General features: G+C 35.9%; 1 protein-coding gene across 4 annotated transcripts in view; it reads right to left on the minus strand.

The window, feature by feature from the left end:
- FBXO11 (F-box protein 11) overlaps positions 1 to 15,556 on the minus strand; it is a 110,638-nt gene that overhangs the window by 4,282 nt on the left and 90,800 nt on the right. For all 4 annotated transcript variants that reach the window (XM_055540032.1, XM_055540031.1, XM_055540030.1 and 1 more), the window contains exons 12-18: positions 7,910 to 8,127; positions 6,221 to 6,306; positions 5,269 to 5,363; positions 4,163 to 4,285; positions 3,992 to 4,077; positions 3,195 to 3,271; positions 2,953 to 3,096 (exon numbers count right to left, since the gene is read on the minus strand). In XM_055540032.1, the coding sequence (XP_055396007.1) occupies positions 2,953 to 3,096; positions 3,195 to 3,271; positions 3,992 to 4,077; positions 4,163 to 4,285; positions 5,269 to 5,363; positions 6,221 to 6,306; positions 7,910 to 8,127 (829 nt within the window). The remainder of the gene's footprint in view (positions 1 to 2,952; positions 3,097 to 3,194; positions 3,272 to 3,991; positions 4,078 to 4,162; positions 4,286 to 5,268; positions 5,364 to 6,220; positions 6,307 to 7,909; positions 8,128 to 15,556) is intronic.

Below are 15,556 nucleotides of genomic sequence, written 5' to 3' on the forward strand. Positions count from 1 at the left end.
TAATGTGTAAGTAATAAAAAATGTAATAAAAGTAAAAAAGTAAAGTAATAAAAATGCTATACATTTTTATCTCTTGCCTTTGATTTATATTATTTCCTCTTTCTGCAGTGTCATAGTCTCTCTTCTTAATGTCACTTCCTCTGGGAGGTTTTTGGTTTTCCTCTATCAAATTAATTATTCTCTCTTCTGGGATGATAACAATGATTAAGAGTAGACTGAAGAATCAGACTTCATGCCTTCAAATACTGACTTAGCCACTTCCAAACTCTGGGCAAATTACTTCTCTTTATTTCAATTTCCTTATCAGTAAAATAGGCATAATAGTACCTACCACAATAGGGTTATTATGAGGATTAGTTAATACATGTAAAAGTACACAGTACTAAATAAGTATTAACATGACTCCTATAAAACCTACTTATGTACACTGAATCATATTTAGTTATGTAGTAGTGTTTCTCTGCTCCCTGAAGACATGAAATGCTTTTATTTCTGTACACATCTGACCTATCTGTAACTGTTAAGTATTAACCTGTAAATTCCTTTTCTCCTAGAAAAGACTTCCAAGTGAGTGAGTGCATGCGTGCTAAGTCACTTCAGTTGTGTCCAACTCTTTGTGACCCCACGGACTGTAGCCCACCAGGCCCCTCTGTCCATGGGATTCTCCAGGCAAGAATACTGGAGTGGGTTGCCATGCCCTCCTCCAGGGGATCTTCTCGACCCATGTATCATCTTCTCGACCCATGTATCAAACACGCATCTCCTCGACTCGTGCACTGCAGGTGGATTCTTTATACCACTGAGCCACAGGAGAAGCCTGACTATTCCAAGATCCTACCTCTAATCTTGCAGATGTCCACTATAGGCTCCTCAAGTACTATTGCTAAGGTCTAGTCCAAACTACTGCATACATACAAAGCCTTTTCATTATACTGCATATATAAAAATAAAACCTTTAACGATTTGGGCCCTGGCCCCGTTCCAGCCTCAGCACTGTTTATAATAGCCAGGACATGGAAGCAACCTAGATGTCCATCAGCAGATGAATGGATAGGAAAGCTGTGGTACATACACACAATGGAGTATTACTCAGCCATTAAAAAGAATACATTTGAATCAGTTCTAATGAGGTGGATGAAACTGGAGCCTATTATACAGAGTGAAGTAAGCCAGAAAGAAAAACACCAATACAGTATATTAACGCATATATATGGAATTTAGAAAGATGGTAACAATAACCCTGTGTACGAGACAGCAAAAGAGACACTGATGTATAGAACAGTCTTATGGACTCTGTGAGAGAGGGAGAGGGTGGGAAGATTTGGGAGAATGGCACTGAAACATGTAAAATATCATGCATGAAACGAGTTGCCAGTCCAGGATCGATGAACGACACTGGATGCTTGAGGCTGGTGCACTGGGACGACCCAGAGGGATGGAATGGGGAGGGAGGAGGGTTCAGGATGGGGAACACATGTATACCTGTGGTGGATTCATTTTGATATTTGGCAAAACTAATACAATTATGTAAAGTTTAAAAATTAAAAAAAAAAAAATCTCTTGCCTTACTAAACCACTGTTTCCTTTACTGTAGCTTACCAAGTGCCACTCCATTAGACTATAAACTTTCTGGATGTAGTACTGTTTTATATTCACCATTTTATCTTCAGTATCTGTATCCCAGTGTTAGGCACAGGTATGTTCAATTAGTTAGTATGCTACTGGTAAGTCGCTTCAGTGGTGTCCGACTCTGTGCGGCCCCAGAGATGGCAGCCCATCAGGCTCCCCCGTCCCTGGGATTCTCCAGGCAAGAACATTGGAGTGGGTTCCCATTTCCTTCTCCAATGCATGAGAGTGAAAAGTAAAAGTGAAGTTGCTCAGTCGTGTCCGACTCCTGACCCCATGGGCTGCAGCCCACCAGGCTCCTCCGTCCATGGGATTTGCCAGGCAAGAGTACTGGAGTGGGGTGCCACTGCCTTCTCCGAATTAGTAAGTATATACTAGAACAAATGAAAGAGTGAAATAACTACTTTCTATACCAGAATGGCCTTCAAACCCCTAACCCCTCATCTTACCAGTAAATACTCATTTTTTCAAGACACAGTTCAAGAGTACTTTTACTCCAGAACCTTTTCCAACACCTTACAAATAAAACCAACAATTCTGTACTGTTTCCTCATTGTATCTTATAAAGAATCCTATCAGAGGATTATATCATTTACTGAACTACTAGATTATAAGCTTCTTGAGAGTCTGTATCATTGATGGAATCATGCTGCTTGGTGGCAGCAGTAAATTTTGATTAAGTCTTGTTATGTTAGAGTAATTACTAGCTAATCTTCTATACAAGGTATGTATGATGTTGGGTTACTGATATTTCAGGAATGGTGATAATTTGCATTCGATAGTCTCTATGAACAAAATGAACTGGCAAGAGGCAGGGACTGTAAGCTTTTGCCTCAATGCAAAGTTGATTTGACGTTTATGGATACCAAACTGAGCACATCTTGGCTTCAATAATTCAATTCTCCAACAAAGATGGTTGTGAACAGATACAAATAAGCAATACTTACTGACTACAGACATTTTTATATATTTACAGACCAATTAATTTTTCACATCTAGTTCTATAACTTTAAAGTTTATTATAATCATTATCACTATTCTGGATAATAAAAAGCCCAGAGGGGGGGGTGTAAACAAATTCTGCTACCTTAAAAAAGCCTTACAAAAAAAGCCTTAAAAAAGCGGCACAAAGTAGCTATAACAGGAGAAGGAAAATCCTGCAAACATGTCTCCTTTAACTCTAGGCACTAACCTCCTAAGCCATCTCAAGATTTAATAAGACCGTGATTCCTTCACAATGACATTAATTGGCAATGTCATTGATCATTAAAGATATGGAAGAATAATGGAAAACTGGGTTTTTAACTAATGCAAACTTAACAATACCTCGACCCCCATTAAATATACAGATGCCACCATCTCTTCCATCATGGATTTTATTTCTTCTTAGTGTAGGATTACTGTCTGTCTTAATCCAGACTCCAGCCATTGCATTGTCAAATATTTCATTGTCTTCTATACAGCCTAGACCTATAAGTGGAAAATTTTAGGTTATGTTATTTAGAAAGTATATTTCTAAAGACAATATCACTGAAAAAAAAAAAAAAAAGGTAAAAGATTAAACATACCAGAATTATAAACTAGAATTCCACCATTCTGTCCTCCCCAGATTTTGTTGCGCCTAATTTTGGGGTTGCTTCCAGTCCTATGGATAGAATAGAAAGTAATGCCATCTCATTGCTTCTGCTCCCACATCCCATGTTAACAGTAAGAAAACCCACAATAATCACTTTAAGAGTTAACAACATAATTAAACATCACCTTCAAGATACTTTGAGAAGTCTGTCAGTGAGGAAACGGGCTTAATTTTGTGTAATTCTATCTTCCCACAGAACAGACTCAGCTATAGATTATTACTATAGAGTCTCCTAATATGTAAACTAAACTGAGGAGGTTAGATTAAGTAACATTTATTATTATATGCTCCCCTCATATGTAAAATAAAATATGATCAGGACTACTGCAATTCCAAAAACTGGTGAAATACAAGAAAGAAGGATTTAAAGCCTATTAATTTTGCAGAATGAGCATAAAAACAGAAGCTCCCATTTAATAAGTACCTATGACATGTAGGTACCTTACAGGTATTTTTACATAGCTTTCCACTCTCCAATATGATAGAGTACACTGATAGCTGATAAGGACTGTCATACCAGATGACACAACAGTGGAAATGAGCTCTTACGGCATATGTGCCATTCAGCCAAAACTTACACACAATTTAAGCCAAGAGTATGACAGAATATGAACACATATACAAAAGGAGGAATAAAAATTGAGCATTTAATAACTAGGTAATTTTTTCTATTTACCCTACACACTCACAATTCCCTCCCCGAAGAAAGCCAAATGTGAAAACATTTACCTTATCTGAACCCCTGAATACATATGATTATAAATATCATTGTCCTCTAGTACTCCATGTCCATTGTCATAAAAATAAACACCAACCTAAAATTAATAAAGATTTTTTTCAAATTAAAAAAATGTGTTTATAAAACAATAATTTCCCATACTAAGTCAAACATAACCTTACCTGTTTGCCACTATGTATCCTGTTTCTTCTCAGTACTGGAGTGCTGCCAGTTGTCACCCAGACTCCGGCCAGAGTATTACTATAGACTTCATTCTCTTCTATTACGCCTTGTCCTTTCTCATGCTAAATAAAAGTTATTGACTATAATAGGTATCTTGTATAAGCCAAGTAATTTACAGGTATAGTCTATCTTTTGAGACAAATTATGACCAAAAAAAAAAAGAGCTAACTGGTAACATTCTCTTACCTAGTCTTTACCTGAGTTTAAGCTCAAAGGTTTTATACTGTCCTTTGTGTATTTTTGTATTTTTAAATCTATTATGGTAAGAATAGTAGCACTGGATTTTCTTATCTCATTCTAAGATACAAAACAAACCAAAGTTCTCTCACTTAGGAAGTTAATAATTATTTCAACCTATCACTGGTTCAAAACGAGGTTCAAGTTACTAACATTTTTATTTTTAGTAGAAGATTTAAGACATGAACATTTCTAGAACTAGGAATAAAAATTAGACTCACACCTGGCATCACACAAGGACCTTTCTGAAATTCTCCACATTTTCTTACTCTAATAACAGTGTCAGATACTATGATGACAGAAGACACAGGATGAATACACTAATACATAGGTTTTTAAATTTTGTAAGATGCTTAATTATGTTTCAACATCATGTCAAATGTCTGGCTTTTTCAGAAGATAAAAATATTCAAGTCTAGTATTACTAATACTCAGTGATATTATGATTTTAATTAATAGTTTTGGAAAATCTAGAGACTCATATAGTAAATCACACTGGCCAAATTCTAGTGTAACAAATAAAACTCAGACTGCCAACCATTTGTTGTATGCGTTCAGCCCATACTGCCATTATAATTAGATATTTCAATAAAAAGGTGTATCTCCTATGCTTAAATGTAGTCAGTTGACAAAATTATAGAGCACTACACACAAAATATTACATCATTCATACACTGGGAGAGAGAAAAAGTTGAATATGGCCTACTTACAGGTAGACATAATTTTGTACTTTCTTTCTTTTCTACCCCGACTTTAATTCATGAAGTTCTAGACTGTATTTATTAATTAACTGTATTTATTAACTTACCACATAAATTCCACCATGCTGGCCATCATGAATTTTGTTATGCCGAACAATTGGACAACTGTTTGTCCTAATCTGAATTCCTGCTAATGCATTGCCTATTTAAAAATAAAAGTTACAATATCAACATATGGAGCCTAATGAAACACAGTAAGAGCACAATTCTGTGAAATACGTCATATTCAGAAAGACACTTATGATCCATGAACATTTCAGGACAAAACTAAGGGAACTAGGAGTGTAAGAAGATGCAGAAGGATTGCAGGCAGTCTAAGAACAGTGGTTAAGACCAGAGATGCTGGAGCCAGGCTGTTAAGTTTTGACTCCCAGGAATTTGACTTATTTCCCTATGTGACTTTGAATAAGCTGCTTAAACCTCTTTGTATCTTTGTTTCCTGACCAGTAAGTGGGGGATATTTAATAGTGCCTACTTCACAGGGTTGATGAAAATATTATATGACTTAATTCAAGTCAGGTACTCAAAAAAGCACCTAGCAATGAGTAAAATTATGTGTATTATCCAGTAAGTATTAGCAAAAGAGGACACCCAGAACACATCAGTGTCTAGCACACAGATACCTAATAATTGTTTGCTGAATTAATACCTCACAAGTTTTAATGAGGAATAAGTATTTTCCCTTTCTAATTAGTACCAAAGTGTATTAAACTACCACAGAAATTGCTAAACAATGGAGTGAATCTAAGGGAACTGCAGATACTCTGTGAGAATAGGGTCTTAGTTTTATTTTCATCCCTAGTATGTAGAACAGTGCCTAATACATAGTAGATACTCAGTAAATGTTTGTTAGGTGAATAAATGTCACAGAATAATCTTTATTGAGAATTTAAAGAACCTAGATCAGTTCTCCTATTCAGAAGGTTTCAAAATGGTCCATTTACTAATGACAGGAACACAGGCCAGGTTCTAAAATTTTATAGAACAAAATATATTTACCATAAATGTCATTTCCTTCAATAAGGCCTCGTCCATCACCGAAGATGTAAACTCCACCTTGATTTCCATTAAATATAGAATTCCCCCTATAATCATGTGGGGAAATAAAAAACACACAAAAGAATCTATTCAGAAAAGCTTGCTTGTTTTATTAAAAGCCCAGCCATGTTCACGTGACCTTAGAGAATTATTTAACTTCTATGAGCCTCAGCTTCCTAATTCATGAAATGAGAAACTAGATGATTTCCCTTCAATTCTAAGACTTAAAGCTTTGGAAAAGCCATCTAGTATTTGAGATGCTGGCACCCCACTCCAGTTTTCTTGCCTGGAGAATCCCATGGACGGAGGAGCCTGGTGGGTTGCAGTCCATGGGGTCGCTCCGAGTCAGACACGACTGAGCGACTTCACTTTCACTTTCATGCACTGGAGAAGGAAATGGCAACCCACTCCAGTGTTCTTGCCTGGAGAATCCCAGGGACAGGGGAGCCTGGTGGGCTGCCGTCTGTGGGGTCGCACAGAGTTGGGCACGACTGAAGTGACTTAGCAGCAGCAGTAGCAGCATTCTTAGAAATTCCCCTCAAAAGTGCTAATTCAGGGAACTCCCAGACAGTCCAGTGGTTAGAACACTACACTTCCACTTCAGAGGCCCCAGGTCTGATCTCTGGTCAGAGAACTAGGATCCCACAAGAAGCGAGGTCAAAGGAAACAATAACACAACTTATTAAAATTTACAAAAGAGGAGCTAATCCATTTAAAAGAACTTTTCTTAGCTCATCTATAAGCATTTGTTGAATAGTAATTAAGATGGAAATCACACAATCAACTTTCATAAAGCCAGTGGAAAACAATTTTACAGAAATAATTCATGGTCATTGATTTCATTATCATAGCTCTGTTTTACAGTCTTAGCCAGTGCCTATACGACTGGATCTGCAGATTCCCCTGGTGGTCCAGTGGTTAAAAATCCACCTCTCAATGCAGGGGACATTGTAAGATTCCACAAGCAGTGGGGCAACTAAGCCCATGTGCCACAACTACTGAGCCCACGCTCTGGAGCTTGTGCTCTGAAACAAGAGGAGCCACTGCAACGAGAAGCCCACACACTGCAACCAGAGAGTAGACTCCACTCTCTGCCACTAGAGAAAGTCCACGTACACCAACGAAGACCCAGCAGAGCCAAAAATAAAATAAATAATAATAAAAAAGACTGGATCTGTTTGTTTCCTTGCTGTGGCCAGAGGGAGTGTCAGGAACTGACAGCTTAAAGTTTTGACTCTTTTGTTATTCTTGGTCTCTTTGTCCAAATATCTTAAGAGATAATTAATAACCTAACTATCTGATCTCAGAAAGAAAAAGGACAAGACAGATCATTCAGATTCCAAGAGAAGATCACAGCCCTATATACTCATCTACAATGAAGTTTGATGAATTTAAAATGAAAACCACAGCATTTGCAATTTTTCATAAAAAATAGAGGTTACATGGATGAGATCACTAATAAAAAACAAAACACCGCAAAATAAATGCAATAGCTATGTTCATTCAGATGCACAGACTTTTATTAGGTAAATCTATCTTATAGTAATCAGGTGTCTAGGAAAAATAGAGTTAAAGCTAAGTATCTTAACTTTTTATAACACAAAACATAAGGTGAAAATATAATTCTCTTCCATAATTATATAGAAATACCTTATTGTTGGGTCACTATTTGAGGTAATCCATACACCTGCAAAGTTGTTTGCATAGATTTTATTCTCTATGAATTGTCCTCTTCCTTTTTCATGAACATATATTCCCCCAGTCTGCCCATGATGAATTTCACATCGAACCACTGTGGGGTTAGCATAAGCTTTTACTTCAAAGCCTGCTATCCGGTTTCTGTGTATATTGCAGCTTTCAAAGTAACCCTGGAAAATATAGAAATTAAGCCTGAAGGTAAGGCTACTTTCCAAAAAGAAATGACATTAAAAAACCTTTTAAATGTATACCTCCAAATTAAGTATTAGAAACATTCACGAGTTAAGAATGAAACAGAGACAGATATATACTAAATTTCAAATTATAAACATTTCAATGTTTTAAGCATTTCAGTTTAATTAATTTGAATTAATTAAATCCTCTAATTAATGTGAGTATATTCAAAGCCAGGAAAGAAAAATAGGGAAAGATTTATTCAATAAACGCAAATAAATACCATTACCGAGTAAGAATACATATTCAACAAAAGGTTTAAGTATTAAAGAAAACCTTAAAAATGTCCCCCAAAATCAACTATTAAAAAGCTGACCAAAGGACATCATCAGAGACTACAGTAAAAGACATAATAATGTTCATCTTAGCACAGTAAGAGAGAACTGACTCAAAATGTTGTGAAGACCTAGGCTCATGTTATACATGCTATCATGTTTAGTGAAAAGAACAGTATACACTGTACTTTAAGATAATATACATTCAATATGACTCAATTTTATTTGAAAAACAAAACAAAACAAAAAAACAAACCTGAAGGATAAAACAAGAATATGAGAGTGTGATTAAATGAGTAGTGGTATTATGCATGCTTATTGTATCCTTTATGCTTCTCTAAATTTCTTAAACTTTCTACAATGGACATATGTTACTTATTTTCTAAAGATAATAAACATTACTGTAATACTGATATCTTAAATTCTAAGACCCAGTCAGACTGAATGTTAGAGGAAAAAATGAGAAAGTTAAATGAGAGCACTCCTAGGAGTATGAAAGCCATTTCATACTCCTTGTCTACCTCCCTTCAAAAACTGAATGTGTTCCCCTCTCATTAAATTCCCTTTCACACTAAGTATTTTCTTATGCTACTTCCATGTACTATCTTGTGCTTAACTTGTTATATCCATTTTTACTGATTATAAGCTTCTGAAGAGAAAGGGTGCCTCTTTTACTAACTTCTGGAGCATCTATTTAAGATTTTACACATGGTAAGCACTCAAACATGACTTGATCAACTTTTTGCCAAATCTAGTAGAGGTTAAAACAGGATGTAATTCTGAGTATTCTAATATACTACATATTTAACTCTTTAAGAAAATGTCTGAGAATAACATTGAGAAGTAGTGTTCAGGTTTCATTTCCCACAAATAAAGTACAAATCACTTACAACTTATACCTGTTAACATATAGGTTATAAACTTACTCTTTTTAAAAAAAATTGGAGGATTGCATCAAAAATAGTTCCTTAATATATGAAAAATTTTTTTCTTCTTTGCTTTATAAAAAAAAAAAAAAAGGATCAACACCAGGTATATACAGACTATTATGGCAAACTGAGCATCAAAGAAACAACAATTGTGAAAGAGATTAAACTGAAAGAGATTAATGTCAGATTGGAACAATTCAACATTTTGATGTTTTCATCATTGAGAAGGGAGCTCAACTTGTTTCTGCCGGGAGTTGAATGATATACCCTGAATGGTAAACTTGGGAAAGAATAAACTGAGTATGCTCAATTCAGCTTCACTCTTTTTCTCACTCAAGTGAGCTGCCCTTAGGGGAGTATACCTTCTTTACTATTCCATGAACATTGCCTGTGACTAAGTAGATAAGTGCATTTTATTCCAGGGTTCAGTTAAACAGACCCATTTAGTTCTCATTCTAAGTTGTATCCTCCAATTTAACCTTTAAGGGAAATGAAGTTGATATTTTAACCTCCTTATGCTACTTCATAGCTTTGATTTCTTAATTTGCTCACAATGCGGCAGAAAAAGGTATGCTCTTTACTGGGCTTCTATGAAGATTCCAGTGACAGGACACTGTCGTGTTCCAGCTGTGCTAGTACAACATACAGTACTGCAAGTATACTTTGCTACAGTATATCTACTAGAAAATTTTCAAGTGCACGGTTGCTTTTTTGGCAACACCATACATCTTGCTGGATCTTAGCTCCCTGACCAAGGACTGAACCCAAGCCCTCAGCTGTGAAAGTGCAGAATTCTATCCACTAGACCACCAGTGAATTACTTGTTTTCTTTAGGTTTTGATTTTGCACACTTAGGAGTCAACTAGGACCCACAAGTTTACTAAGGCAAACAGCAGTCCTTTTCTTTATTTTCCCTTGTCCAGAGGTCCCCATTTTCAATTCTTTTGACCTACTTTCATATTTTTAAGTGAAAATGCGTACTGTCTTGAGTTTGCAGTTTTAGGTATTATGTGCTGATCTCCTATTACGAAAGCTGAGATTTTGCTCTTCTACAATTATCTTGTTCTCTTTTGCTTAGACGTCCAGTGATAATTCTATCCTAAACTTGCTACTAGTTGTTTAAATCACTTTTTTTTTTTTTTGGTGGCTGCGAGGCACAGCCTGCAGGGACTCCCTGTCGGAAGACCAGGGATAGATCCCATTTACTTGTCAGTGAAAGCCTGGAGTACTAACCAGCTGACTGCCAGGGAATTTCTAATCATTTCTTTTTTTTTTTTAATTTTTGGCTGTGCTGGGTCTTTGTTGCTGCATGTGGGCTTTCTCAAGTTGCGGTGAGCAGGGGCTACTCTCTACTTGCAGCACGTGGGCTTTCTTATTGCAGTGGCTTTTCCTGTTACAGAGCACAGGCTCTAGAGTGTGTGGGCTTCTGTAGTTGCAGCTCGCAGGCTCTAGAGTGTGGGCTCAGTAGTTGTGGCGCACGGGCTTCATTGCCCCAAGGCATGTGGGATCTTCCTGGATTAGGGATGGAAATGGTGTCCCCTGCATTGGCAGGTGGTTTCCTAACTACTGGACCGCCAGGGACCCCTCAATCACTTCTTAATATATTTGTATTCACATTAGGTTCTTCCTGAATATAAGCAATTTTAGAACCTGCTCTAATCTGAACTGGTTACCATGATTATAGGCACATGGTTATTTTACCATACTGTAATTTAGAGGTTAAAAATGTCTCCTAGTTCTATCAAAGATGGGAGTTATAATCTGTATCTTTTGTTTTAAGATAACTTTCAAGAAAAGAAAGTAGCATAAAGTTTTTGAAAAGAAAATTTTTTCTTCTTCATGCTCTTAGAATCTTTTACATTGCTACAACTGTGATTTTATTACAGTCAGAAAGGGCAACACTTGATTGACACACATAGTTTTATAATATCATATGAAAACTAATCTATTGTTATGAATTGAAGGATTCAGTTAGTGTAATTTTGCTTTAAAATACATTTTAATGAAATGCATCTATTTTGTTAAGAAATGTCTTTAGTGCAAAATGGTGTAATGGACTGTAAGTAATAAACGTAATTCTACTTTGCCTTTTAAGATGCAAACCATGAAAGCTCTAATATATATACAAAACTCCAAGGGCAAAGACATTTTCCCAGACTATTCCTTATCATAAAATGATTTATTTCCCTACCAGAAGATACCAGATTGCTAACAGCTTTCTTCTATACTCTAAAATAAAAGCTTGTTAACTTTTCAGCACAAGCATTTCTAAATCTCTGATATATGTCCTTAAAAATGATCATTCTACCAAGCTAAGAAAATTAACATTGATATAAAAATAGAAAGTGAGATTAAATATTTTTTCATTAAAATTTTTTGAATTGAAATAGTCTTTATCAAAGATGACCGAATGAAAGGCATTCAAGAGTTCCTCTTAAACTCTCCAGATAAAAGGAATGAATAAAAAGAGAAAAATGTTATCTTCATTGAAATAAATGTCTACAATCCCAAACTATACTCTATCAAACACTTGCCTAATACTGTGGTATCTGGATAAGGAAGACAAAGGTGAGAGCTACCTTTAGCAAGGTATGTTTCCCCAAGTAACTGTTCTAATAAGCAAGCATAACCAATGATCTACTAAGTAGTGACATCTAGTGTCATGAACAGAATACAGGAGAGGAAGGAAATAATCCCACAGTAATATTTTCATAGAAATAATTTAGGCACAAGAAGAAAATCTGAAGACACACACTAATGTACAACTTCTATTATCTAAAACTTGCATTTTTTATCTAAAGAGGATTATCCAAAGTAAAAAGGAGGAAAACCATACTTCAACATAGTTTTTGTCTCCTGTCAATCTCTCATGAGTTAAATTCATAAACTTAGAATACGTATCTTGAAATTTTTATAGCAATTTGCTACTGCTGTATTTTAATTTTACTTTATGAAATTAACACTCTGCAACAGACTGAATATTAAAACAAAAAACCAAAAAGAATTGGGGAACTGTAGATGTTGACTGAAAAATTATTTTAGGAGTGAGAATGGCACTGTGGTTATGTAAAAGAAAAAGAAGGAATCCTACCTTTAAAAGAAAGATACATGCTGAAATGTTTACAGATGAGACGATGATATCTGAGATTTGCTTCAAAATAATTCAGAATAAAGAAGAGAATAAGCAATGTATGAGGAAGTACAGATGAAATAAAACTGACCATGAATTTAAAGTTTGAATGTGGAGGGTGGATACATGGAAAATTCATTACAATATTGTCTCCAGTTTTATATATGCAAGAAGGATTCCATAAAACAAAAACACATTAAAAAAATCAGATATAAAAACCATACTGGAAACAAAATAGAAAAAGAGACAAAGATATGTAGACATAGTAAGAGACACAGATTTGAGGAAATTACACAGAATTGCAGGTGGTGCTGGTGGTAAAGAACCCGCCTGCCAAAGCAGAAGACGTAGAGACGTGGGTTTGATCCCTGGGTCGGGAAGGTCCCCTGGAGGAGGGCACTGCAATCTACTCCAGTATTCTTGCATGGAGAATCCCACAGACAGAGGAGCCTGGTAGGCTACAGTCCATGGAACTGCCAAGAGTCACACATGACTGAAGCAACTTAGCACAGCACAGAACAAAGGAAAAGAACGGAACAATATAGAACAACATAAGTAATAGAGAAGATAACTAAGTTTCTAAAGAAAGGAACATATGAAGTAGAAAAGTAGTAAAAAAAAAACCCAAAAAACTATTAACATACAACAAAAACATCACATGGATAACTGAAGTAGAAAAGCAAATCTCCATCAGAAAGGAAAAAACAAAAACAATAACCCAGAATGATCTCAGACTCCTCAGTCATATTCAATTCTAGAAATATAAAAACGACTACGCAATTCTAAGTGAACGAAAATAAAAAACTATATACTCAGCAAAGTTAAAAGGTTAATGGGTAGACATTTTCAAGTGGGAAGAATTCAAGCTACAATACCCATAAGCCTTTCTTTTAAAAATAAACAAAATCAAAATGGCTAGATGACAGAACAGCCACACCAAGAATGAATCAAAATAAAATCAGGAATGGAAAAACTGTGATAAAAGGACTGAAGGTTAATAAATATAAATACAGACCAATAACTGTAGGAATAGAAATGTTATAAAGTGCTAAAGAAAAATAAGGATACAAATGATGGAGTACAGAGGTTTGAAATATAAAGTATTTTTTATAATTTTTAAAAAGTTTAAACACGCAGTTAATTATGACAAACTCTAGAACCATACCCTTTGAAATTCTAGGGATGTCTTTTATACAGGGCATGTAATATTTTAAAACATTACAATTTAAAGAAATGTCAGAAATTCTTTCACCATTCATTCTTGCCAATATAGGAGTTTAAATTCTAAGCAGGTCATAGACAAGGAAGAGGAAAGACAATTTCAGAGAACAGTACAGAAACTAATTTAAATATTTACTCTGATGTTCTCTGAAGTTCTATTAAAAAACAAAGTCAAATTTTAAAAAGGTTAACCTTAGTAATACTCTACCAATCATGGAAACCAACACAAAAAACACCTTAATAATAAAGAACATTCTACCAAAGGATTTTAAAGGATTGTATCACAATACTAAAATAGATGAGAGGCCCAAGATATGCTTTTATTCCCATCTTTTCCTTATAAGTCTATATAATTTATATATTTCCATTAAGGATTGATGAGATTTATATCTGTAGGATCGCCCAAGATTTGTTTTTTAAAAATTTATAAACTTGAATCTATATAATGTAAACTGTATTGGGACTGTGTGAAGAGTGTATTATTTGATAAATTTTAGTAAGTGACCATCAACATTAGGTCTTTTAAAAATGAGGAAATTTACTCAGGTTCAAGTTATTTTGGTACCTCATATCATCTATGAATGAGACCAGAGGCATGCATAAATATGATACTTGAAACTGTATATGTAACTCTGGGGCAAAGTCTAAAGGCAAATAAATACTAGCATAGTACAGTTTCATTACAAAAATATGAGTTCCATTTAGAATTCCATTTAAGAATTATTGCTAGGGCTTCCCTCATGATCCGTGGGTTAAGACTCTGCTCTCCCAATGCAGGGGGCAGGGATCTAATCTCTGGTTGGGGAACTAAGATTCTGCAGGCCGCAGGTAGGGTGTGATTAAAAAAAAAAAAAGAAAAAATTAGGGGGAAAAAAATATTACCAACACAGGCCTCTAAGAGGGGGTAGATTCTTAAGACTCTTTTTTTTTTTTTTTAAATAGCAGAAAGCATTAATAGACAAGCACTTTTTATGTATTCTCTTATTTAATCATCAAAGGTCTTTCAACATAGGCACTATGATCCTCTTACATAACTTTGTAGTCGGTGCTTGTAGAAATGGCTAGCATGTAATGGCAGCTGCACTGACTCAATAATTCTGCACAACAAAAGCCCCAAAGCTCAGCCTATGCCAAAAAAAGGATTTTGTTCTCAAACATCTAGGGGTAAACTAGTTGACCAGAGAGTTGGCTAAGTGACTCTGCTGATTTTTGCTGGGGACCAGCCGGAGAAAGGCTGATCTAGGCTGGCTTCCGTCATGTGAATCTGCTTCACACATCTTTCATCTTCCAACGGGCTACCCTGGGTATGTTCTCACGGTGACGACAGAGGTACATACCCAATTTAAGACTCTGGACTGCATCTTGTTTGCTAACATCCAATTGACCAAAGCAAGTTGCATGGCTGAGCCCAGGGTCAAGGGCAAAGTGAGAGGACACTGCAAAATTATGTAGCAAAGAGTGTGCCCACAGGAAGGGGTGAAAAATTAGGACCATCATTGCCATCAACCACAGAACCCAATCCATGTGTGTTATATAAATGAGCCAGTACATGTCCAAGGCTCTGAGAAGTTAAGAGCTGAAGGTTACACAAAGCTATGCTTTGAACCCAGGCAGGATGAATTCTCTGAAGAGTCTTATGTTTTGACAGCCTCCATACTTTTGCTGCTGCTGCTGCTGCTGCTAAGTCGCTTCAGTCGCATCCGACTCTGTGCGACCCCATAGACGGCAGCCCACCAGGCTCCCCCGTCCCTGGGATTCTCCAGGCAAGAACACTGGAGTGGGGTGCATTTCCTTCTCCAATGCATGAAAG

The sequence above is a fragment of the Bubalus kerabau genome, chromosome 11 (genome assembly GCF_029407905.1).
Source record: "Bubalus kerabau isolate K-KA32 ecotype Philippines breed swamp buffalo chromosome 11, PCC_UOA_SB_1v2, whole genome shotgun sequence".
Taxonomy (NCBI): Eukaryota; Metazoa; Chordata; class Mammalia; order Artiodactyla; family Bovidae; genus Bubalus; species Bubalus kerabau.